The sequence below is a fragment of the Gallinula chloropus genome (assembly GCF_964237585.1).
Source record: "Gallinula chloropus genome assembly, chromosome: 10".
Classification (NCBI taxonomy): Eukaryota; Metazoa; Chordata; class Aves; order Gruiformes; family Rallidae; genus Gallinula; species Gallinula chloropus.
This window is the reverse complement of record NC_140095.1, coordinates 18571772-18595543: the sequence shown is the minus strand read 5'-3', so window position 1 is coordinate 18595543 and position 23772 is coordinate 18571772. Positions and strand designations below refer to the sequence as shown.

Genomic DNA, 23772 nt, shown 5'->3' with positions numbered 1-23772 from the left:
GTGCTCTGGTGAAGGGCTGTGCCTTGCTCCCCTGGCCCCTGCGTGCCACAGCATCACCCCTTGGTCTGTCCCTGCTCCACAACAAATGTTACTGTCAACATCCTCCCAGTGGGAAGAAAAACATGGAAAAATCACAGACGTACAGGTATGTAACAGGTCCTCTCTGTGCTGATCCAGGACACGATGCAGGCTTCTCTCCCTTGCAGCATTGCAACCAAACAGCAAGAGGTGATTTGCTTCAGTAGCTGAGGAATACTATGCAAGGCACAGAGGACCAAAGGGACTCCAAAAGCCCTGGAAAGAGGATGCTTTGCTTTCCTTCCCACACGGACTGCCCTGCCTGTTGGACTAACAGGGGACCACCCGTTCCCATGACCCACAGAGCTTCCCCGGGCTGGCGGGCAGCAGCCGGGAAGTGGGTCCTTCAGTAGGTGCTGATATTATCAAGTGCAATCCAGAATGTGGGAGTTCAGCTCCTCATCACAACCAGTTGTGAGGTGTGTCTGGTGCTCAGGGGCTCCCTGCCTTGTTTCTCACCCCCATCTTCCAGGTACTTTCATTTCATCCTGTGTGCCAGGCTGTTTGGGGGGCTTCAGGTCAAGCAGAGCCTGTTGTTTTTTTTTTCCATGCTGATATTCCTACCTGCCAAGCCTAATCTTGCCCACAGTGATGCTTATTCCAGCAGGAGAATGAGCATGGATGAGCTGTTGTTCCCGGTGCAGCTGTCTTCATCTTCCATACTTGCCTACCTGCAGATTCAGGGCCATGGTTCTCTCTCCAGAAGAGCTTTAAGCCCAGTGCTTCTGCGGGTTTGTTGCTGACCAAACCTCTTTGGCCTTTCCAGACAAATTGCAAGTGTAAATGCTGCAGCCACAGATTTGCAGCCACGTTATTCTGCTACTGAAAACAAATGTTCCCTCTAATTTGAGACTGGCAGAAGTGAAGGAGTGTTGTCCACTCCCTGAATGCTCACTTCTCTCTCTGCCCCATGTTTTCTACCCTGGAAACATGGAGTTGAAGATTCATTCTGTGTACAGAATGCAAATGGTGGTGTGTCAGGAGGCCAGGGTTGTCCTGGGAGGGTGATGGGGCAGTTTGTCCCAGCCCTGGGTTGATGTGATAGAGGAGCCCTGACCGTCCCAGCCCAGCCTTGCATCCAGAAGCCCCACTGTTCATTTTCAGCCGTGGGAATTCACACAGCCCCGTCCCTGGCTGATTCCTCTCCCTCCCACCTACGGTTTTCTCTGGTGGCACATCAGCCTCTGATAGCGCTGACTCACCTGAGCTGGCAATAAACAATACATCTGCAACCCAATCCAATAACAGAGCTCCTTGCGTGGCACGTTGCGAGGTGTTGATGTGCTCCCAGGAGAGTTGCAGGGTGGGTTGGGGAACAATGCTGCCTTGTCTCTGTGCATCTCTTCCTCCAGTAAATCCCTTTTGCTTTGGAAAGCAATGGGGACAGGGTGAGTTAAGCCAGAGCTGCCCAGCAGCCAAATCCAGCCCCCATCGTATCTGGGGAGGGGACAGGACTTGTGTTCCTGTCTGCTCTGGCAGTGTCACGCAGGGAGTGGAAGGGCTGTATGCCCTTGCCCTGTGGCAGTCTGGCCTTGCTCTCTTTGCTGAATGGCCTTTTGATTGCAGAAGCTTCTCTTTTCTGTCATTTAAAGACCTCACTGCCCCCGGCTTTCCTCAGGGGGGCACGCTTCTCTTGCCTCCATACTACATGAGGGCTATTTCTGCTTTCCTCCCAGACTGAACCTCAGAACTGGTAGTGCTTCGTTTTGCTGACACAAGTACTGTATTTGGCTCATTGAGCGTGTGACAGGATGGCTCCCTTGTTCCCAAAGAGCTTCCAAGAAGGCACGGTGAGTGCCCAGGGTGGGAGTCACCCTCAGCAGGGTGCCGGCACTGGCAGCCTTACCCCTTCCTATGGCTCTTCCACCTGTGAAGGCACCACTGGCTGAACAGCAGGTCCCATCAGGAGGGTGCCAGGAGCCACTGGGCTGTCAGGGCTTTTCCCTCCCCGGCCCAACACATCCCCTCGGTTCAAAAGCCACATGTGCCCTCTGCCAGGCTGCACATCCTCCTTCTATGGTGCATGTTCAATGCAGCCAAGCTCCCCGACTACCTCGCAAGGAGGAGGAGGATGGATGGGATGCAGGGCTCGTCACCCCATCCACCAAAGACCAATCTCCCTCCCTCCCTACCACCAGCCCAGCCCCATGGCCGGGGACTGCGGCAAGGGGAGGCATCGCCGTGGCTTGGGGCGGAGGAGCTGGGTGTTGGGAGAGCTGCAGCTCTGCAGGTCCCTGGCAGGCTGGAGGCCCCTGCTGCACTCTGCTCCTTGCAAGCTCCTGAAGCCCCTTTGTCTGTCCGTGTCTCGCTGTATTATGTAAGCGCATATAAATCTACATTACCTGTGGGCGGGTGGGGGGTCAGCAGAGGATAGATGTAGCTGTGTTAATGCCGTATCTAGACTTTCACCATTAAGGGACTGATTTGGGTTTCTTTTTATTTGGTGGGGTTTTTTTGGTGGGTTTGGTTGGGTTTTTGTTTTTTTTTTAAGAAATAAAAAGAAAGTGCTTGACTGGTTTCAAGCACCCTTGTGAACCTGTGTCTGGCTGGTGTATGTCTGGGGTGCTGGCTCAGGAGGTGAGCTGCTCTCCTGCCCGGAGCAATGGTAGCTCTGCCCAGGGAGCTGTTTGGACTCTGGCACATGTTGTTTGTCACTGCAATGGTGGTATCAGCAAGGGCCCTGACCACTGAGCTGCCCTCCCTCCTGCCGTGGAGGAGCCATCCCCAGGTAACACAATTTTCTGTCCTTGGACACTTTTATTGTCATGAGAGGAACAGGGTGTTGCTGTGTCGCCTGGTTTCATGGGGACTTGTGGCATGGGGACTTGCCACGGGGCTGGGGCAGATCACATCACTTGGACTTTGGACTTCAGGGTTCCTGGCCATGAATAACCCAGCTTGCCCATCGCTGCTGTGCCCCAGGTCTCCTCTTGGGTAACCCATGGACATGCTGCAGGAACAGGGGTCAGGTGTGGGTAAGTGTACAGTGTCTGTGTACTGCTTTGGCACAGGAGTGTTTATCCCGTGCAGCTGTGGCTGGGGGGGGCTGCAGCAGCATCAACACGCCCCACGTAGGGTTTAGCCTGGGCCTCACTTTGCACTCTATATGTACCATGGTGTTGGTGAAAAGGAGAAATACTGTTGATGGTAGGATGAATTGCTCAGCAAAGCTTTGTTTTTTCTTCCCATCCCTATAACCCAGCAGAGAGACGAGCATTGCACAGCTGAGACTCACAGCTCTGGGTTGGTGAGAGGTACCCCCTGTCCATCTGTCCGGGCAGCCTTGGTTGTGCTCCCTGCCATGCACAGCACACATGCCTGGGAGCACTGAGGATCACAAGGACCTTAACAATTTGGGTCTTGCCTTTGTACACAAGCCCAGATGGACATCCCAGCAAACGGGACAATGCAAGTGTTGCTGTTGTGTTACTTTGAACTTCAGCTGGCAGGCTGAGCCTGCTGATTTTGGGTCAGTGTGGCAAGACCGAGGGAGTCTGCCTGTCCTGAGGGGATCTGCATTGATTGAAAAGGCTGGGGTTGGACTCCAGAGCCCAAGTGCCTTCTGGCAGAGGGCTCTGGTATTGCACACATGTACTGCTTGTTAAGGGGTAGGCAAGAATTGGGGGAAAAAAGGTATGTAAGAGCATCTCCCACTGTCCCAGCTTACTGCCTGGGACATGTGAGCCTTGTCCATGCTCACCTCTGGCTTTCAGGTGGCCATAACCCACCTAATCCACACAGCTCCTGCACAGGAGCCCTGAACAATGTGCAGGGCTGTGCAGGCAGCAGGTAAACAGCCCAGTGCCTGCCACATTGCACTTAGCATAAGGATCTGTGTTGCTGTTACCCCCCCTGACAGCTGGTGTTCGTTCACCTGCTCACAGTATGTGGCCCATGCCAGGAGCACGCACCTGCCCACCCACTCTCCATGCAGGGCCTGTGTCTTAGCAGCACACCATGCAGCAGCTGCCCTGATGCTGTCACCTCCCTCACACCCAGCAGCAGCTGAGCGTGCTGAGGAGCAATTCAGGTCCTGTGACACAGCCGGGAGCATTGCATGTGGGCCCATCCCACCTCAGGCATGTTCTTGCAGCTGGCTCCTGGCACCGAGTGATGCCAGTTACTGCCCACATCTCCAGCGCTTGTGTGGCCGCACTGAGTGAAGCTGGCAGGGTGCTAATGAGATTTGGGCTTTGGCCATGGGAGGCTCAGCTTGGGCTGGTACCCACGTCATGGCACCCAGGCTGGCAGAGGGGAGGAGAGTGATGGGGGAGGGTGGAAGAGGGAGCTGTGGGTGCAGGTGATGGGAGCAGGTGGTGGTCTTCCACACTGATCCCAGGGCTTGAGCTGGCAGTGGCTGGAGCAGGACATCACACATGCTAAATGGTGCAGATTCACTCCGTGGCCTGAGACTGGCAGCATTACTCTGTTGGCAGCGCACGAGGATCAGCTCTCTGCATAAAATGGGACAGCAGAGTTTATAAAAAGGCATTTTGGAATAAATAGCCATTGTCAGGCTCCTTTGCCACCTGCAGCTCACAAGGGTTTTTGTGGAAATGCTTAACTATGGCCGTGCTCTTGCCAGGGCAGAGTTATGAATGAATTCTTCCACTCTGCTTTAACCCACATCTGAGGCTGCTTGACTGGTGTCTGGCTTTGGCGGGCCACGTTTGGGGATATAAACAGTTTACAGAGCAGCCTTCTGTTGGCCTCTGCTTGTGAAATACAGAGCCAGGCATTGCTACAAAACAAAAAGGAAAAAGGAAAAAAGAGAAAAGAAAAAAGCATCCCTTGTGCCTGTGTCTGCATCATCCCCTCCCAGGGCCAGCCCACACGGTCCCCAGGCTGCCACAAGCCCCAGCACGGGCACACAGCGGGGCCAGGCTGGCAGCTGCCCTGCTTGAGCCACTGCAGCTTGGATGAGGAACCTGGGGCACCTGGAGAGAGCATCTGCCACAGGACCCCCCCAACCCCTCTAGCCCTAAACCACACATTAAATGAGCCAAGAATCATTATTCCTCCCTCCTCAACCCTGCCCATCAAGGGGCTGAGCAGCCATGGGGCAGTAGCCTCCCAGGAGCAAAGCAAAGCTCATGTGAGGTATTTGAAGTGCCTACCTTGAATTCTTCTTCAAGCAGAGGTGCCTGAGCTGAACAGAGGCTCCCAGCCTCTGTGCATTAATATCACCACGCTTCCGGAATAAAGGATTCGCTCACCCTCGCAGGTCAAAGTTCTTTAAACACCCAGGAGCACCCTTTACAAGCCAAAGGTTTATTTGTTTCATAAACAAGTAAAATTATATTAATGTAAAACAGGTAAATGGACAAAAGTAAAACACACAGCACTGAACACAACGCTATAGCAAACTGACACGGAGAAGTGCAGTTTCCCTCCCTCGTGCGATGCCCCCCCCCCTCCCACCCCCACCCCACCCCGGTCCCCCAAATGATTTGCCTGAAAAGCCTAATACAGAGGTCCAAAATCTGATTCAGCTTCAACATGATGTACAGGTCACGGTACTGAATCATCAAGGTAACAATAAGAGAGTAACTGTCTCAGAAAGGAGGAAGATAAAAGAGTTCCCCCACCTCTTCTTTTTCTTTCTTCCTTGTTTGGTTTTTTTTTTTAATTTTTAAACAAATAGGTTAGGAGGAGAGGGGGGAAAATCCATGGAAATAAACACTTTTTCACTCCAATATATATATAAAAAAAGCAGGATTCTCAGTGAACACAAAATTCTATAAAACTACCATTTATCTGTGTTGTTTTTCTCCCTCCCCCCCATTTTTTTTTAACTTTTTAGAAGTTGCTTTAAAAAGGATAAAAAGTGCACAGACACCCTTATAAGGCACAAACAGATCTTCTGTACAAATCATAGATCATCGGACTGTTTAAAAAAAATAGCAATACGAGTACTAACAATTAAATCTGTAAGAGGCTACCTTTTCCTGGAAATCTTTTTTTATTTTTTAAAGAAGAGGCCTGGTTTGGAAAATTCCTGTTGCTCTCAGATAGGCAGGGTGACAGGTCCACTGCTCTCACATCCCACCCGCTGCATGGCCACGCTCCAGACCCTGACAGAGCTGGCTTAGCTGGATGCCATACTTCTGGAAACTGATCTTGGCTGCTGGAGCAAGAGTTCAACCTGTGCAGTGTGTCCTGAAGGGCTCGGACACAGCCCGGGGTGGATTCGGTATTTCTCCTTGCTGGCTTAGAAAAAAAGAAAGAGAGCTACACCAAAAAAATAACCCCACCCCAGGCCTGCAACTAGCCCTGCTTGTTGAGAACCTCAAGTGTCAGGCAAGCAAAGGGCTCTGCTCGGGCTCGTAGCAGTGGGCAGCCACCGAAAGGGACCAGGCACCTCTGAAGTCAGGGCAGCAGCCACAGGGATGGCTGCTGGCATCCACTAGCCCCAACCCGATCCCAGCTAGCATTGCTTGCTGTGGATTCAGACATTCCTTCAAGTCCTCATCATGCAAAGGCTTCCCACTGCAGCCCGCTCCCCAGGCAGATGCTTACCTGCCTGTCCTTTCATCCCACGCTCACGTGCTCTGCCATGGTCATGCTCTTAGTGCGGTGCCCACTGACCGCAGCCAGACCCTGATCAGCACATGCAGGACCGGGGAGGTCTCTGCGAGGGCGATGCCTGTGGTCCCCAGGTGGAGGGCAGCCCGGAGCTCTGAGCAAGGCTCCAGCTGATGGAAACCTGCCCTTGCTGCCTCCTTCTGCAGCAAAGTGGACTGACCACAGCTGAGGTGCTGGTGGCTCCACTGAGGGCCGAGCACGCTGGGCCAGTGCCATGAGCCACGTTTCCAAAAAGGCCTCTTCAAAGCTGCCTGTCTCTTGTGCCGATGCAGCAGGGCAGTGGGTGAGAGATCTCGCTCCACAGCAGCCTCTCATATATACACTTAATTAAAATGTTAATTAGCTCTTCAAGGAAAAAAAAACCCCACATTTTCTCCATGCCCTGTGAGCTGGTAGCCACAGCCTGCTGCAGGAGGAGGATGAGCTGCTCCCCTGGGTGCAGAGTGGGGCTGGCACTGGGCTGAGTGCCAGCTGGTGACCCAGGGCAGCACCACTGGCACCACCAAACCACCATCCAGGCAGTGGCATCGAAAAAGGTGGCAGTACACCTACAGCTACCAGCACCTGGAGCAGAGTGAATGGCGAGGTGACAGGCACCACCAAAATCAGGCTGCCCCCCTGTGCCCAGAAGCCCTGAAATGTCCAGGGGTTGCTTTATTATTTTTTCCCAGACTAAAACATGCTAATTGCACCTTTCTGAAGAAAACCATTCTTACCCACTTGGTGGCACATGGTCACCACCACAGTAGAACAACACCAGCCCCTCTCTCATCTTCCCATTTGCATCCTCTTTCTTCCCCTCTTTACGAACTTGGACCAGCTGGAAAATGGCCAAGCTCAGGCTGAAGGACTGGATAGGAGCTGTGGGAGTGGGTGTAGGGCAGAGGATGGAGGGCAGCTCCTGTGGGAGCAGCGGGAGGACAGCACTGAGCTACTCACACCAGCCCCCTTGCTGCCTGCTCAGATGCAGCTCAGCTTATCCAGGTTGCTGCTGTTTGTAAATGTCTAAAATCACAGCTCAAAACCATTTACCTTTTAAGTCCCAGCATCTAATAATAGCCCCAGAGCCTTTTTCTTTCCTCCTCCCAAGTAAATCCAAGTGAGATAGATCTCTGATCATTTCAACAAGTTCTTATCTACTGTTGGGACCCAAAGTCCAGACAGCTGGAAGCTGTGCTGGGAAACATGGAAAGGCAGGAGAAAAACCAGGTAAAATCAGTCCCCAGAAAAAAGGTGAGCCTGCTGGGACTGGGTCAGAAATTAGTTTCTCATTACAGGCTCCAGAAAGTCCCTGCGGTGGGGCAGGCAGAAGGCTGAGCCCTGCTGCGGCGCTGGCTGCAGGGGAAGGGCTAGGGGGAGGCAAGCCAGGCAGGACAGTGTGGGATGACAGCTATGCTGCCTGTGAAGAGGAGCAGAGCAAAACGCAGGCGCATGTGCCTGGAGGTGACAAACACCATCACTGCAGATGGCAACAGCCCCGTGCTTCTCCTAAGCCAGGACTGCTCAGGCAACGTGTGTGCCCATCCAAACGTCCCTCTCATCCACGGGCTGCAATTTATGGCTTTGGCAGCCAGACCTGTGGGCAGTGCCTGAACAGCCCATCACTGCTGCTCCACCACTGCTGCAGCAGCTGGGCTTGGCTGGGGCTCTGTGTGGGATTGTGCTCCTCACTGCTACCCCGCGGCTGCTCCCTGGGTCTCAGCCTCCCTGGCCAAAAGACCTTGCTCTGCCATGAAAAGCAAAAGCTGCTAAGTCCAGATCAGTGTCTTCACATGCCCCAGAAGCCTGTTCATGGGGGCAAAACCAAAGAAAGTGAGCATCTGGCTGTGCTACTATTTTGACCTTAGCTAGTTCCCCTTTGCAGGGATGAACATGACATTTCCAGATCAGTTTTGTCCACTTTGAACCCTCCCACTGGCCTGTGTCCTAATTTTGTTCCACCACAGCGCAAGCACCCGGCAGCAGCCCAGAGCTGTTGGGGTTTGGGAAGCCCAGTGGCACCCGGCACTGACCAAGCGGCAACCTTCCCTTGCCAATCCTCACCACAGAGAGTCTCCTCCAGGAGAAGGAGGAGGAAAACAAGAGCCTTTGCACAGGAAATTTCTCATTTGCAGCTGGGTCGGGTCCAGACCGCAATTCCCTGGATTCGCCCGTGGGCACATGGCAGCTGTGCCTTTGGGCCCCACGTGATCCGATCCTCAGCTCAATTTGATCCCTGAATTGTGCCCTACCAGTCAAATAAGGAAACACAGATAACGAGCCACTTGATAACGACTGATCAGCACGATAACCCATAAGCAGGGACGGAAAGGCATGGTTACTGCTAGCGGTGTTCCCCCTTCCTACAGCCCGAGCTGGGCGCTAAGGGCGGTATATTTTAATAACATCTTTGATGACCCGTCGGCAGATTGGGCAGCAGGCGTTGAGCTGCTTCTTCAGCTTAAGACCACAGGTGTTGCAGAGGCACATGTGTCCGCAGGTGTAGATCACCGTGTCCACCTCGCTGTCAAAGCAGACGGTGCATTCCCCATTCTTGCTGCTTGATGGCTCCGGAGGGGAAAAGACGGGAGAGATGGGGGGGCTGAGGGGGGAGCTGGGAGCAGTCACTGCAAGGGAGGAGGAAGGAACAAGGTCATTCGGTCACCAGGATGATGCACACCTGACAATGTACAACACACACACCCTCAAGTCAGTTTTTTAAGGCTCTTCCTTCCTTAAGTCATTGCCTGTCTCGTCTGGCCAAACAAACATGGGCATCCCTCCAGCAGTAGAGCCCTGGCAGTGCCGAATGCAGCAGTGTGGGCAGTGTAAGCCCCCCAGACATGATACTAAACCATCACACACCCCCCACCCCATGGGGACCAACTTGCATTAGACTGACTGACAAAGTGGGAAGTAACACACAGTCCTTCTTCAGGCTGTGAAAAGCTTCCTACCACTTTGTGTTTTCTTCCAATTATTTCTGTTGGTCTCATAGGAGATGAAACATCCCCCCCCGACCTTGTCCTGCTGTCTCACATAGCATCATCTATCAGCCCGGATTCCCATCCCAGCATAGCTGGCACAGCAGCGTGCCGAGGGCTAGGCTCTCCTTACCGAGCGATGACTCCGAAGCAGACGATGACCTGTTGACGCTGAAGGCCATGTCCGAGTCACTGTCATACTGCGAGCCGCCGGGGGATCCTGAGGGAGAGATGTTCACTGGGCTGGACTGCACAGTGCCTGCAAACACAGGAGAGGCTGAGCCTGCCTGCCGCGGCGCTGATGGGCACCCATCCCCTCCTAAATGCCTCTCAGGCTGGTGAGTTGCTCCCACCCCACGTGCTCAGGGTGCTTAAGGAGAAAGCCACTGAGATAGATGCTGCCCCTTAGTAAAGATACGGGTGTATGATTTCAGATGTGACCTCCAGCACCTGGACCTTGTACAGTTCCTGTGCAGTGCTCCAGTGAAGCAAGCAGTGGGTTTTCTGACAGGTATCAGCTGGGATGTAACGTCACTTCCCTGCAATCCTGATCTCTGCAGCAGAAGCACTCTCAAGCTATATGGCTGTCTCACTGCCAGGTCAAGGGCAGCTGGGAAAGGGCATTGGGAAAGAGCAGAAAATCCTGCTCTACAATGTCACCAGCATCTGCTTTCCTGACAGAATCCTTAGCCAGAGGAAAGGAGAAGCACTGTAGCTGGTCACCAGCCATACATCAAAAGTGATGCCTGATACCCGAGCTGTGGCAGTGCTTGGGGAGCAATGACTGTCCATTTGCAACACCCAGACTTGTGCTCACAAAAGTCATCACTCTTGTCATGACAGGAGTTTAACACCTGTTGGCTGGCACGGTGGGTATATAAAGAATCCCTTTTAAAAACAAACCCTCTGCAAGAAAAAGCTGCCCCGGCCCCGCCCCAGCCCTCCCTGCCTGCTGCTTATTTTACATCTCCAGTCTCAATTCTTTCCTGGGGGACTCAATATAGGCTGCATACATCTGTGTGACACCTACCATGCCTCGCTCACTCTTGTTTGCAAACACAAGGTGAGATCCAAGGTGCTTACTCACTTCAGTGACCACCTGCCAAAGGTGACACTGCACACGCAAACCCACATAGCTCCCATTCTGGCCCAGGAAGCTTCACGAGCCGGCGGTTCCCATTATCATTCCTTTCGGCTGCACTTACCCAGTATTTTCAGCTGGTTGATGACACCATGGATTGAGAAAAACACCCAGAGAGACTGTGAGGTGTCCACACACATTAGCATTCCTCGGCTGGCTCCATTCACCCCATGGTGCACCTCTCCGTTCGGCAAGACCATGAAACTGAGAATGTCGCCGCTGTTGAGGACGGGGAAGGCTCGGTACACCACCCAGTACTCCTTGCGGTCCAGAAGAAAGTCTGGATCTGCCGGGAGCTCATTTGTCCGTAAAGTACTCGGATCACAAGAAGTGATGCCAAATGAAAGGGCCCCGTAGTATGGCAACCCAAGATGTCCTACTTCCACAAAGAGGCTTTCACCGATGTGCAAAGGCCGGTCAGAAAACACCAAAGTCCTATTGCTTTCTTGCCAGTTAGTGCACGCAACCATCCGGTCCTGAGAGAAGGTGATGTCAGGTCCACGGGTGGGATGGAATCGCAGGTCTGTGTCCAGGAAGGCTGGGACCCCCTGGGCACGCTGCCGGCGGTTTGGGCAACAGGGGATGATGTGGTTGTCTGTCGCAAGTCCTGGAACCCGACTCAGGTTTAGGTTTGCAATTTTGGCCACCACTTGGTTATTCTCCAGTTCGTTGTTATTGAAGTTGGCTGAATCGTGGTTGCTCTGCGGAAGGCAAGTGCTGAGACGGGCGGTGCTGAGACGGGCAGTGGTCATGGTCTCTGCAAACATGCTATCTGTGAGATAAACCCAGTGAGAAGGGGCATTAGAGACAAGACACGATTGCCTAATTTTACAGTTACAATTGTTATTATTTCAGCTGACAGGTGACCTGAATTCTGCTCCTCTGCAGGGAAAAAAAAATGGAAAAATTAGCCAGAGATCAAACACTAATGAACAGATAGCAGCAAGCAGAGAAATACCTGCATCTTGGTACTAGCTGAGTAAAAGCAAGTGTTATGAAGTGTCCATGTAATCTTGGAGCTCCTTGCTCTGGTGAACTGAGAAAAGCTGTAAACTGGTTTGGTCCTACAGCTTTCTAAGCAGAGGGGTCTAATGGGTTTAAGACTGCTCTGTAAAAGAAGGAAGTATCTCAGTATCTTGTGAATTTGGCTTGCATAAGACTTTTACACAACACCACAGTGGTGGGTGAAGGAGCACAAGCATGAACAGATACTCCTTTCACACAGGTTTGGACACTTCACTCCGAAGGGGAGGCATTAACCAGCTGAGCCAAGTTGAAGCACATAGAAGTTAAAGAGTGTGCATGAATGAAGCAGACTCCTGGTCCTCTCAAAGATGGGGCAGGGAGAAGCATCCCATCACTAACACTGCCTGCTCCTTGGAGGAGAAAATCACTAGAGATTTACCAAAGAAGGTAAAAGGCCCAAATCTACCCAGCAGCTGCAAAGCAGAAGCTGCTTGTGCTCAGAAGCCCGTGCAGAAGAGATCACTGGTGTTGCCTGGAGGCTGGACCAGCTGCCTCTAGCAAGCACAGGGTATCTGGCAAGAAATGCTCCCACAGAGGGGTAAGACACCTCCAAGCTCCATGATGCTGAGAGATCATTTTGTGCACCTGTATTTGGGCTGTATTTCACAGCTTTCTTGACTTGTGAAATTTTGGGAGGAGGAGACAGAGACAAACATGTCCACTATGGCACTACCACTCCTGTGGCAAAGAGGCTGAGTCTCCTGGTGCCTCAGATGGCTGAGCATTAGCCCAATTCCTGGGGTACCTTGTGGGGCTTGGTACTTTGACCAGAAAAAACAACACTGCCCTCAGGCCAAGTCTTTGACTCTGCACACTTGGATGCTGCAGGCAGGACCTGGGTGGGGGATGTGCAGAAATCAGCAGCGTCTTATTCTTCTAACTAGAATCTTTTGAGGAAAAAGGAGCCCTCTGGTGAAGCAGCTGCACTGGTCAATACAGCAAACACTCCTGCACCTCTGTGATGAGCACCAGAGGCTGGAGCACATCACAATTGCAATTACAGGATAAGCTACTGCTAAGATTTAATTACACATTTGAGGCAGAGCAGGCAGGGCAAAGTGTTGTTTATGTGTAGCCTTTTTGGCTGTAAAATAATTGGTATGGTTCAGAAGAATATGTGGTGGAGCTGCCTGCCCACTGGCCCAAGTGCTCTGCAGCTTATTGCAGATGTGTGAGGATGCAGGTACCATCCCCTCGAGCAGGTACAGCTTAACTTGGCTGTTTAAAATAAATCAGCTCCTAGGAGCCTCTGGGAAACGGCAACACTCTTGTATTTTAAAAGGATTCCCTGTGGTGTAGGTCAGTTCAGAACACTCCATCTAACACTGAATTCATCTGAAATTTCAATGCCATGAAAGGAAAGCCACCCCATGGCAATCCCATCGGTTTGCTAATGGGAACAAATTCATCCCCTCTTGCAGCACCCCCCAAGGATGATGTTTGTAAGTCAGCCAGGCACCACCTGAGTGCAATCATCTGCTCAGGGGTGTGTGTGGGGGGTGTGGCTCATGGTGGCAAGGATCCCAAAGCACGTGGGAGCTCACGCTATGTTTTCTCATCACTCTTCACCTGGCAGACTGCATCTTGAGCTGCAGCTGGTGCTCTGCAGCCATACGGTGATGCTCATGTCTAAGGGAAGGATTACCTGGGGCTACATTTGCAAACGCAGCTTGTTAAACTGCCAGCCTAGGTGGGGAGCAAGAGTTGGGAGAGGGGCTGGGTAAAGGTGCCAGGAAACTCTCGGGGAATGGGTTGTAGTTTTCTAGTGGACTGGTGGTAACTGGGAGCTGGGAAAGAAGAGTGGAAGCCAGAGCTGGTCACCTTTTTCTCCTCCGTCCCTGGGACCTTGCTGTAAAGCAGCACTATGTTTTCCCACGCCATAATAGCACATGTAGCTCAGAAAAAGCTGGGTCAAGTTACATGTAAAGTTTTCAATCTAGCCTTTCACATGGCTACTATAATGCACAGCCTTGGGCCTTCCCATCACTGACATGTCTGGCACACATTGCTTTCTGGATCCCCACTGCTGGCAAAAGAAAACCAGTTAATTTTCAGTACAAAACCAACAGTGAATTAGTTTTCTTTAGTATCCCACAGAAATGATCAACCAGAAAGATCATGTGCCTTTTCTCCATAAGAATGCATTTGTGGAAAGAGCAACCAGAAGAGCAAGCCCCAGGCCAAAACACACACTCACCTAGTATTTGCACTTCATGGGTAATTCCATAGACGTCTATGAGTGCCCAGAGGGGACCAGAAACTTTAATACCACAGTGAAACAATATCGGCTCCTCGTCATTAATACTGTAGAAGACTCTCCCATGACGGTCAACCCAGAAGGCCAAGATATTGTCTCTCACAGCAAACCTCTCTGGCAAAGCTTTGGCCCAGTATCCAGGTCGGGTCACTAGGTCTGGGCAGGCGTACTTTGGTATCTCCTCAGAGCTCATCTGCGATGGGTCGTGAATGGTGAAGCCGAAGCGCAGGGCCCCGCTCCAGCCGTGGTGCACGGCCACCAGCTTCAGCCTGACTTTCTCGTAGAGGTGGATGGGCCGGTTGGTGAAGGTGACTCCGTTGCAGAAACTGTTCCTCCGCGTGGCCTTGCGCGAGTGAGCATCCAGGCGCACGTTCTTGCCTTTGGCTTGGGAGTGGAAACGCGGCGGCTCCGTGATCGCGAGGACCGAGCGTCTCTCATGGCTGCTGTTGGGCAAACTGTAATAGGGGCGGCTGGAGACCGAGCGGGTCTGGTGGCTTGTGTCTGCAAAAGGAGAAACCAGCAGCTCCATCAGAAGTGTCTAACCTGAGCAATGCATTAGCTCAGCCCAGGCAAGTACAATTGGCTTTACATTCCTCACTGGAGCCTCGCTATTTAATATTAAAACACGGTGCTTGGACACAACCTGCCCTTTGTTACACCAGTTTGGCCCTCAGCTTTATGCAAATATAAGGCAAATGTGGCTCTCGGGGCAAAGGTTAGGCAGCTTCCCTTCGACGCCCTGCAAAGCTGGATGAAAACAGACATCCTTTTGTTCCCATCAGATGCATCCTATTGCACTCGGAAAGGCCCTACACTTGTGACTGTGCTCCAAGTTTCCTATTTACAGTGTATGTGCTGCTAAATCACCACTGTGGCTGGCTGCAATCAGAGTCACACCATCTCTGAGAATCACGGCTGTTAAGATCAGAGGTGCTCAAGAGTCACACGGATGTAGGATACTGATTTTTGTGGGACACGCAGCCACTGGCTTCTACATCCCTTAATTTTGTAATGATGAACAGGAGCTTCTGAACAACACAAATAAACCAAGACATTCAGCAGCTGGACTGTCACCACCTCTGCATCACCAGACTGCTCTTCCAAAATGATCAACCCAGCCCCTAGTTCAGGTATCAGATGCAACCGGCATGTTAAGGAACATCTCATCCCCCAAAGCCTTGCCTTTACACAGAACCTCCCATTTGAGCTCAAAGCGCTTTATAAATGATGATTGTTTTCAGCTTCACAGTACCACAGATGGCACAGAAATCCTACCATCCTCGTTTTACAGATGGGAGAAGGAGAATTTATGGGTGAGATCTTGCAGCATTTAAAGTCAATAGCAATTTCGAGACCAATTTCAAGAAAAGCAGATTTCAGGCCTAAAGTGAAGTTCATGCGAGCGTGAAGCAGGAATGAAAAAAAGCCCAACTTCTCATCTTAAACCTTAGCTGTAAGTTCCCTGTGGCAAAGAAAAATCTCTTTTGCATACCCCTGAACACACGGGGTCTTGCTCCAGGACCAGGGCTTCAACCACCACCGCCATGGTGTTACAAGCACTTCGATCTGGACACCTCTCCCACCCATCCCACCTCTCCTCCACTTTGCACCTGGCTTGGCAGTAGATTTTTAAAGCAAAAAAAAAAAATGGAAAGTGCCCTGGGTGCTCAAAGTCATCCTGTTAAATATAAAACTGCATCACATGTACACATGTATTTCAAAATATATTACCACTTTTGAAGTTTTAAAAGCCACCTGCCTGCCCCTTCCCTTGAGCTGCTTCCCCCTATGTGTAACCCATGGCTCTGCTTCGTGACAAGAGAAGGATTTTGATGCTTTCCTCTCTTGGAAAGAAACACCAGAAGATGCTGTGAGCTCTGCTGGGAAAGCTGCCTGGAAAGCCGCAGTTGTGACATCCTTTTCCAAGAAAAAACACACGAGGTAGGGCAGTGAGGGTCTGGAACCTGCATCCGTGTCTGAACTAATAGAGGCTCTAAGCAAATGCTGCCTTTGAGAATGCAAGAGAAGAGGGGCCAGAGACAAGCCCTGAACACAGGATCAGCCCTGGAAACCAGGCATCTGCAACAGGAGTCAAAGAGCTGCAAAGGTGAAAAGCTGCTGTCTGCATCAAGAAAAAAGGTCAGGCCTAAATGGTGACAGGCAAAAGCAGCAGCTGAATAAAAGGCCTCTGGTACCTCTTCATTCTCACTGCACGTGACAGTCGCTGCATAGCACAAAGCAATGGTTAATCCAGTTGCACCCGAATATAAATATGTACATCCTTGGCCCTACCCCAGCAGGGGGGCTGCCATTTCTACACCAGAGCCACAAAGGCAAAGTCCTGGGGGAGATGGGGAGAAGTCCGTCCCCCCCCCCCCCCCCCCCCGGGTGTTAAATCCCCTCAGGGCAGTACCCTGCAGCAGCGCTGGCTTCCTTCCCTGGCTCTCCTGGTGCAGGATGGGCTTCCCTGGGTCTGCAGGGTCAGCCCCGGCCACACTTGCAAGAGACATGGGTATTTCTCTTGGGTGTTCCCAGGAGAAATCTCATTTCTTACCTCCCGGGGAGGTACAATGCAGAAGATGGCTGCTCTCAGCACAGACCCACCCGCCACTCATGTGGGTGCTGCTCCAGGCGTCTGCCTGCAAACGTTCCTGACAAGTGATGCTGCTGCAATAGGGGTTGGGGTTTTCTTAGCAGAGAGAGGCAGCAGCCTAGCCAAGCCGTAACGCTGGCTGAATCCTCCACAGCCAATGGCTCCCCACTTGCCATCTGCACCCACACAGCCTTTGTGCTGTCCAGCTGGGACACAGGTTAGGGCAAAGCACCCACGGGTGCTGCTGGGTCAGCCTCCAAGGGGCTCCGGCGGGATAAGGTGGCCTCAGTGCTGCTCCTTCACAGCACGCCCTGCCTTGTGGGGTGACAGCCTCCCCGTGTAGAGAAACCCTCATTTTATAATCCACTGAGCTGCGTTTTTTTCTAAAATGGGTAAAAATAACTCCTCTGTGAAAGAGAGTGCCCTACCCTCAGTGTCTCTGTACTGGCCAGGAGGAAGGAGGAGGGAAGGGAGCTTTTGCTCCCATCCTCTCCGCTCTCAGAAGAACCCCTTGCTCTCCAGCCCCTACACAGCACCAGCCTTCCTCCCACACCAACCTGCTGGAGCAAACACACCGAGTGTGGCAGGACATGATGCCACCTGGCCAGGAGCCCATCCTTCTCACGCCGCTTTCATAAAGCATGGAGGGGTGAGGCGGGAGTGACAGCACCAGCAGGGTGATGAACACAATCACGATGACACGGGCACTCACTTCAAACGCAGCTTTGGGCCCACCCTGCCAGAGAGGAACTTGAGGCCAGGGCTTGGCTTTTTTTGTTTTGTTTTGGCTTTTTTTTAAAAACAGGAAAGCATATTGTGGCTAAACAATAGGAAATCTCCAGAAGGAAATGAATGGATAATTTATTTATAATGCCTCGCATGAACACCTGCCGGTTGCCACCAGGAATAAAGCCTGACATAACCCAAGGCAGGGAGGCAGAGCTTTCCCACTCAGACACGCCTGAAGCTGAGCTGGGGCATGTGCTTTACTCATCATGTACCCACGGGGACTAGGCAAGCTCAACAGGATGTTTGTGCCTTTGAATTGCCCTAATTTGCGGCTCGGCTTCCGCGGTTGGGAATCACATTTCAGTCCCTCTGCTGTTCCTCCAAACCCTTCCCTCTCGCGTCTGTGCGTTCCCACCCAAAAGCCCATCAGTGGGATAATGACAGCCGAGTTTGTGGCAGAAATGCCACCCTACCCAAGGGTGCCTGATGCCTGACAGGCAGCAAAGAGCTACGCCAACTCTTTCTTTCAGCTCTGAGATTCCTACAACACTTTGAAGAAGTAGTTTCTTCTCTTTATGCCTCACCTCCCTGCCTGAGAGAGTAGTAGTATTCCTCCACCTCACAGGAAGCTAAAGGGATTAAAAAATTGAAGGCTCTCCAACACTGCAACCCCTGAGCCCTAGAAGCATGTCAGCCCCACGGCTGGATCATCAAATGGGACATGAACCCACTGGGTCCCCTGGGTGATGTCCTGAGGTCCCATCCAGCACTTCGCTTCTTTTCATTCCAGAGTTTTCCTGTTTTCAGCCCTACCCTCACCAGCTGCAAACACAATGCTTGCAGTCCCTCTAACACAGGAGCAGGGCTTCAGCAAAGGAAAATGGAAGAGAAAGCTGAAGGATTAAGAATGGTGTAGGGCTCCTTACTTCTCACAAAAGCAGCCCTGGCAGCATCTCCATCCACGTGGGCTGCACCGAAACAGATTTGGGCTGTGGGGTCCCGTGCTCTCCACTGCAAGTAGCTATTGCACATCTGAAACTTCACCTGCTTTCTTCCAAAAGGCCAGCACATTTATTTCTTAGGTTATGCTGACCTTTGGAGAGTATTTTAACAAACACACACTTTGCATTTCAAAAAGGTACAGCAGGCAGACCCTGGACAAACTCCACATATTTATCATGGTTTCAGTTCTAAAAATAAACATTTTTTTTTCACCCGTTTGTTTAGAGCATCAGGTTTGCTGTGGCACTGTAATCCCACTGACAGCAGCAGACAAAATTCACAAGAGCTCTCTCCAAGGCTGCTGCTCTCCAGGATGCAGGATGGAGGGAGCTGCTTAGCTGGGGAGTTGATCTTAAGCCAGACTGATCCCATCTTCACTTGCCCAGACAAGCCAGGCAGAAGTAATACTACAGAAAGTCCTAAAATGAGCAGGAGAGTAGTGTTCAAGGAGATCAGAGCTAGAGCAGACAGCTATGATGAGGGCAGCCTGACAGTGAAGGAGGAGGGCGGCACTGCCTTCCCGATGTGCCACGGGTAAATCCACCATCTGTATTAACTCTACAACCGCTGCATCAAAACACATTCCCTGGTTCCCAGAGCCCTTTCCTGAGGACTCCATCCAAGTAAATCCATGACAAACAGCACACAGGATCACAAGGCAAGCAAATCAGGGGGCAGCCAGGTGCCAAACAAGGATGCATACTGGATAAAGCAAGGATGTCAAGGGAACAGAAACTGCTAGGACGACTACGCCGCGGGTGACAGCTCATCAGCATGCCATGTCTCCCTGTGCCAATCAGAAAGGCAGCAAGGCAGCAAGCAGTGTGCAGCCTGAAATCCAGCTACTGATGCTCACTGCACAGGGAAAGGGAAACCCACCTAACATGCCTGCCTCTAATCTTTATGGCCGCTGCCTTATCAGTAACATTAGAACTCTTTCCTATTACAGTAGATAGTCAGGTTACTGCTGCTGCAACACCCCTGTTGAACATTAAACAGCATCTGGAGAGAGGGGGCAGGTGGCTTCTGCCCGAAACAGGAAAATCCCAACAGGTGGGAACAATGCAGTCAAGTTTGCTGCGGGATCACAAGCTGGCAGCATCAGCCCTCGCAGACCAAAAGTCAATCACAGCAAGCCAGTGCAGTCAGAGAGGGCACAGTGCTCACCGTGCCCCTACCACTGCATCTTCACTGCTGAAGATGCTGGAGCCGCCCGCGGGTGCGGGGACTGGAGCCTTGCCGGAGGCTGGAAGGAGCAGTCTAGGCTGTTCCTGCAGATAACAACCGCTAACAGCAACACCAAACAGGATTCTGCTCCGACTCGATCTTATCTTCTGAGAACAAGCGATAAAAATCTGTTCACATATAAATTTAGTGCACTGCCTAGGCTTTTTTTTTTTTTTAAATACAGAAAACGTGTCGAGGAGCTCTGCAGGGAACACTGGTGCCTCCTGTTCCATGCATACCGGCGTGCATTTGTGAAGCTGGGCTACCAAATCCACTACAAGGCTCCTACAAAAAAAATCATCCCCATTTCCAAACATCCCACTGGCTCACACGCTGGAAAAACTCAACTTGACAATTAACTAATATCCCCCCATTTAAATTTCAGTGGTTTGCATGACCAGTCCAAAGCCTCACTTCGATGTAAAGGTCTCCCTGCCCAGTCCTCTAACCTGAGAGAAATTTCCAGGGACTTCAACTAAATCCTCATGGTTGACTTGCAGAAGAGGGATACAGACATCGAGGCATCAGGGGAGACTGAAGACCCTGCAGTGCTTTACAGGAAATGTGACATTTTTGAAGAGACTAATTGGGGAAGGAGGAGAGGAGGAAAGACTGAGGTAACTATGCAAATATCTAATGAATATATAACATTTGCCATTGCAAAACCATCCAGAAATATCCATGGCAGAGAACAGGGATTGACTTTAAGTTGCAAAATCAAGTTATGCCTGTCTCTACAAGGATTTTCAAGCAAGAAAACCCTCTTGCCTCTGTGGCTAATGCTTGAAACCAAACACCTTATGAGGGATTTTTTAAAAAAAGCTGAAATCCATGTTTTTCTGGGCAGAAGCTAATGACACATTTATTCTGGTCTTCTAGGTGTTCCTCCATGAAAGCAGAGACAACAGCATTAGGCAAAACCCTTTTGTTCTGATCCTTCTTCTCAAACCAGCAAACACAGACAACTCCATCAGGATCTTGCAGTATTTTCCAGGCTACACCATTCCCCATCTTTCACCATGGCCTCAGGAAACAAGCTCCTGCATCCTTGCTTCTCTCAAGTGAAGCCCTTTCCTTGCAGTGGGGATCTCATGCAAAGTTCAACCTCATGATCTACAAGAATGGTTGCCTTGATAGGAAAGCCGACACCAGGCCTTAGCTCTCCTGGTTCACTGAGTGTCACATCACGACACCAGTGTCAAAGCCAAAAGACAGCAAGTGCAGCTGAAACACCAATGTCTCTCTCCAAGATCTACCAGCTGGCTCGAAGCCGAAAATAAACCATGACAGAAGGGCTGCTCCAAGGATGGAAAGTGCCAATAGCAAATCCTCCACGACCTAGAAGTGATCACAGAGCCCCAAAGACTGAAGAGAGCCAGCACTTTACTGGATCAGGCAGGAAAATGCTCCCAACCTATTCCCAGACCTTCTGCTCAGCTTTGCTTTTTGGAGATGTGGGCACATCTTCAAGCACTTCCCAGTGTCCCTCCAGCTGTAAACTGTTGGATACCAGTGACCTATCACTTCTGCATTCCTTGTTGATGCTTTTCTGTTTTGGTCTTCATGTCTCTTTATCTTTGTGTCTACCTACCACAACAACACACTGAACACTTGTCTTGTCTCTTGTTCTTTAAAGGTTTTCAGGCCTTCACATTGCCTTCTTATGTTTTTATCATTATTTCCTAGGCTGAAGCTGGTTTGCCTTTAGCCTGGCTATAACATTGTCATTTGGTTTAATGAAATAACTCCTTTCATCACGTGCAAATGAAAGACCATTTAAACTTAAAAAACCCAACAGAATAGCATTTTCTAATCTGGGAAAAAAGAAAAAAATATTCTTTAATCTAGATTTTTTTCTTTTTTCCTTGCACAGCTGAAGACAGGCAAGAAACTATGTTCTGGTGGTCAATGAACACGAAACAAAGCAAACCAGTGTATGACTTTGATGGTCTTGAATTTGAAGAGCGAAGTGGGGAGCCCTGGCCTCTCATGGATCAGGCTGTGGATGTGGGGGCTGCTATCAAAACAATCTGCTGCTGGGTCTGCAAGTATAGATAGGTCTACCTACGCTCACCTCCGTCTCCCTGTTCCCCCATCTCTCTCCTGTTGTGCCTCTCGCTGTGTTCGTGCATGGGTTTTGCTGCAAAATTGGCCCCATCTTTATTACAGGTTTTTAGTTCTCCTGCATATAAATAGCACTAAAAATACACAGAAGCCGGCGATTAAGCGTGGAAAAAAATCTCCTCTCCCCCGTATTATTAGTGAATCTGGGTCAATGAGTCTGCAACTCTAGTAACAAATTCTTAGACTTAGTTAATGAGAGACAGAGCGGGAGCGAGCGGGAGAGGGATGGAGAAAAGGCAGGGTTCCTGCCATAATCCCTGCTTAAGTCTTTCGGTGGGAGTGATGAAAGCAGCTGCATGATAGATGAGGAGCCTTGGAAACGGGATGGCTTATTGTAATTCGTTCTGTGGCCTCGACACCCAAAGTCCACTGGCTCGTGTCAGTCAGAAGGCCATGCTCACGAGCCAGGGAGCTTTGAAAGATGGCAGGGATTTGAAAGACATAAAATAACGGGATGGAAAACTAGATGAAACTTTTGGCTACTGGCTACAGATTAAAACACCTTGTCAAAAACAGTCAGTCAGCCACTCTTACTATAGCTCTTATCGGGAATTTTTGGACTGTGTTCCCACTAATACGCTGCACGTGCAGTGGGTATGGTTTCACACACCAGGAGAGCAAACCTGGGCCTCTTACTTGATGTATTACGCTTTTGCAAAATTGTTACCTTCTTTAGAAAGTTAAGTTTAACCTGGGGAGCGCAGCTCACTTCATCTTCCAGTCCTAAACTCAAGAGTCCATAGCACAGTTTTGGGAGATGATCAAAACCAGTGAGAAATAAGCAGCTGACGTCTGTTTAAGCAACTCCACAAATTATTTCTGAGGCTTGCTAGGCTGAGAGACTAAATATTTTCTAAATGTAAATGCTCACCTTGTCAGTCAGTGATTAAAATATGTACTCTTGCACTTTATTAATTTCATTGTTTCATAGAAACAGACAATAAAGCACACCAGAAAGCAAAGAGCACTTTAAGATGTAACACGTCAGGCTGGAAAGAGCAGTCTGGAGGAATGAACTCATCTGGAGACCCAAAGATGGAAGAAGAGGAGCAGAGATATGGACAAAATCCCTCCTGTTCTCTGGAGCACAATCACAGAATGTTAGGGATTGGAAGGGACCTCGCAAGATCTAGTCCAGCCCCCTGCCAGAGCAGGATCACCTAGCAGTGAGCAGTTGGGTTCTGTTCTGATTTACTAAATTCACACGGAAATGGGGTCCAACTTCCATGAATTTACAATGCCAAACTATTTTTTTTCCCAATGGCTGTTACTTCAGGCAGGTCTGAAGCCCACACCCATCTTCTGGTGCATCAGTTTTGTTAAATCAAGTGCGTTGTGCTCACTGCAAGTTAAACTCAGCTTAGGAGGCCAACGTCCAAGGATCCCACTTCAACAGGCTCTGCTCTTCTGCCGAGCACCATTTTCCTTGTGCATTCCCTTTTCCCAAGCCTGACTCAAGGACAGTCCCACAGTACATGAGTCAGGGCACCCTCTTCTCTAACGACCACTCCTTCAGCCATTAGAGAAGGACTTAGTCTTCAGTGGTTTCCATGCTCTACAGCATGGTTCTAATACAGACTTTCACAGCATCAAGACAGACATAGAACTATTCTTAGTTTTATAGCATATTGTGCCACTGGGTCTGTCTCAGAGATCCCTTCCCCTTCCTCTTTGCTCCAGGCCAGCAGCGGTCACTGCTGCAGCACAGACCCCAGGCACAGCCTAAGAGCAACCCATGGGACCCAAAAACCTGCCACATCAATGGCCTGTGATGCCAGAGGCCACCCCGAAGGAGGGGGAGGGATCCCATTGTTGCATCTACAGGAGACCCACCGTATGCTCCTGGCTAATCACACTGCCCAGAAAAGATCCTAGTTGGAGTATTTTTTGCAGATTAAAAACTAAATCTTGTCTCCATGCCCCCGATTCCCCTCCATTCATCAATCCCTAACTTCCCAGACAACTTTTCCCTTTCAGACAGTATAAACAGCTCAGGACTGTTTTTCAGAGCAATGCTTTATGTTTAAAGAGCATCGTTCTGAACCGA

General features: G+C 50.7%; 1 protein-coding gene across 3 annotated transcripts in view; it reads right to left on the bottom strand.

The window, feature by feature from the left end:
* Positions 1-9024: 9024 nt before the first annotated feature.
* The window catches only part of NEURL1B (neuralized E3 ubiquitin protein ligase 1B), a gene marked incomplete at both ends in the record, with an annotated part of 136180 nt that continues 121432 nt past the window's right edge, over positions 9025-23772 (bottom strand). For all 3 annotated transcript variants that reach the window (XM_084268529.1, XM_084268528.1, XM_084268530.1), the window contains 4 exons: positions 9025-9269; positions 9760-9885; positions 10832-11539; positions 13991-14551. In XM_084268529.1, coding sequence (XP_084124655.1) covers positions 9025-9269; positions 9760-9885; positions 10832-11539; positions 13991-14551 — 1640 coding nt within the window. The remainder of the gene's footprint in view (positions 9270-9759; positions 9886-10831; positions 11540-13990; positions 14552-23772) is intronic.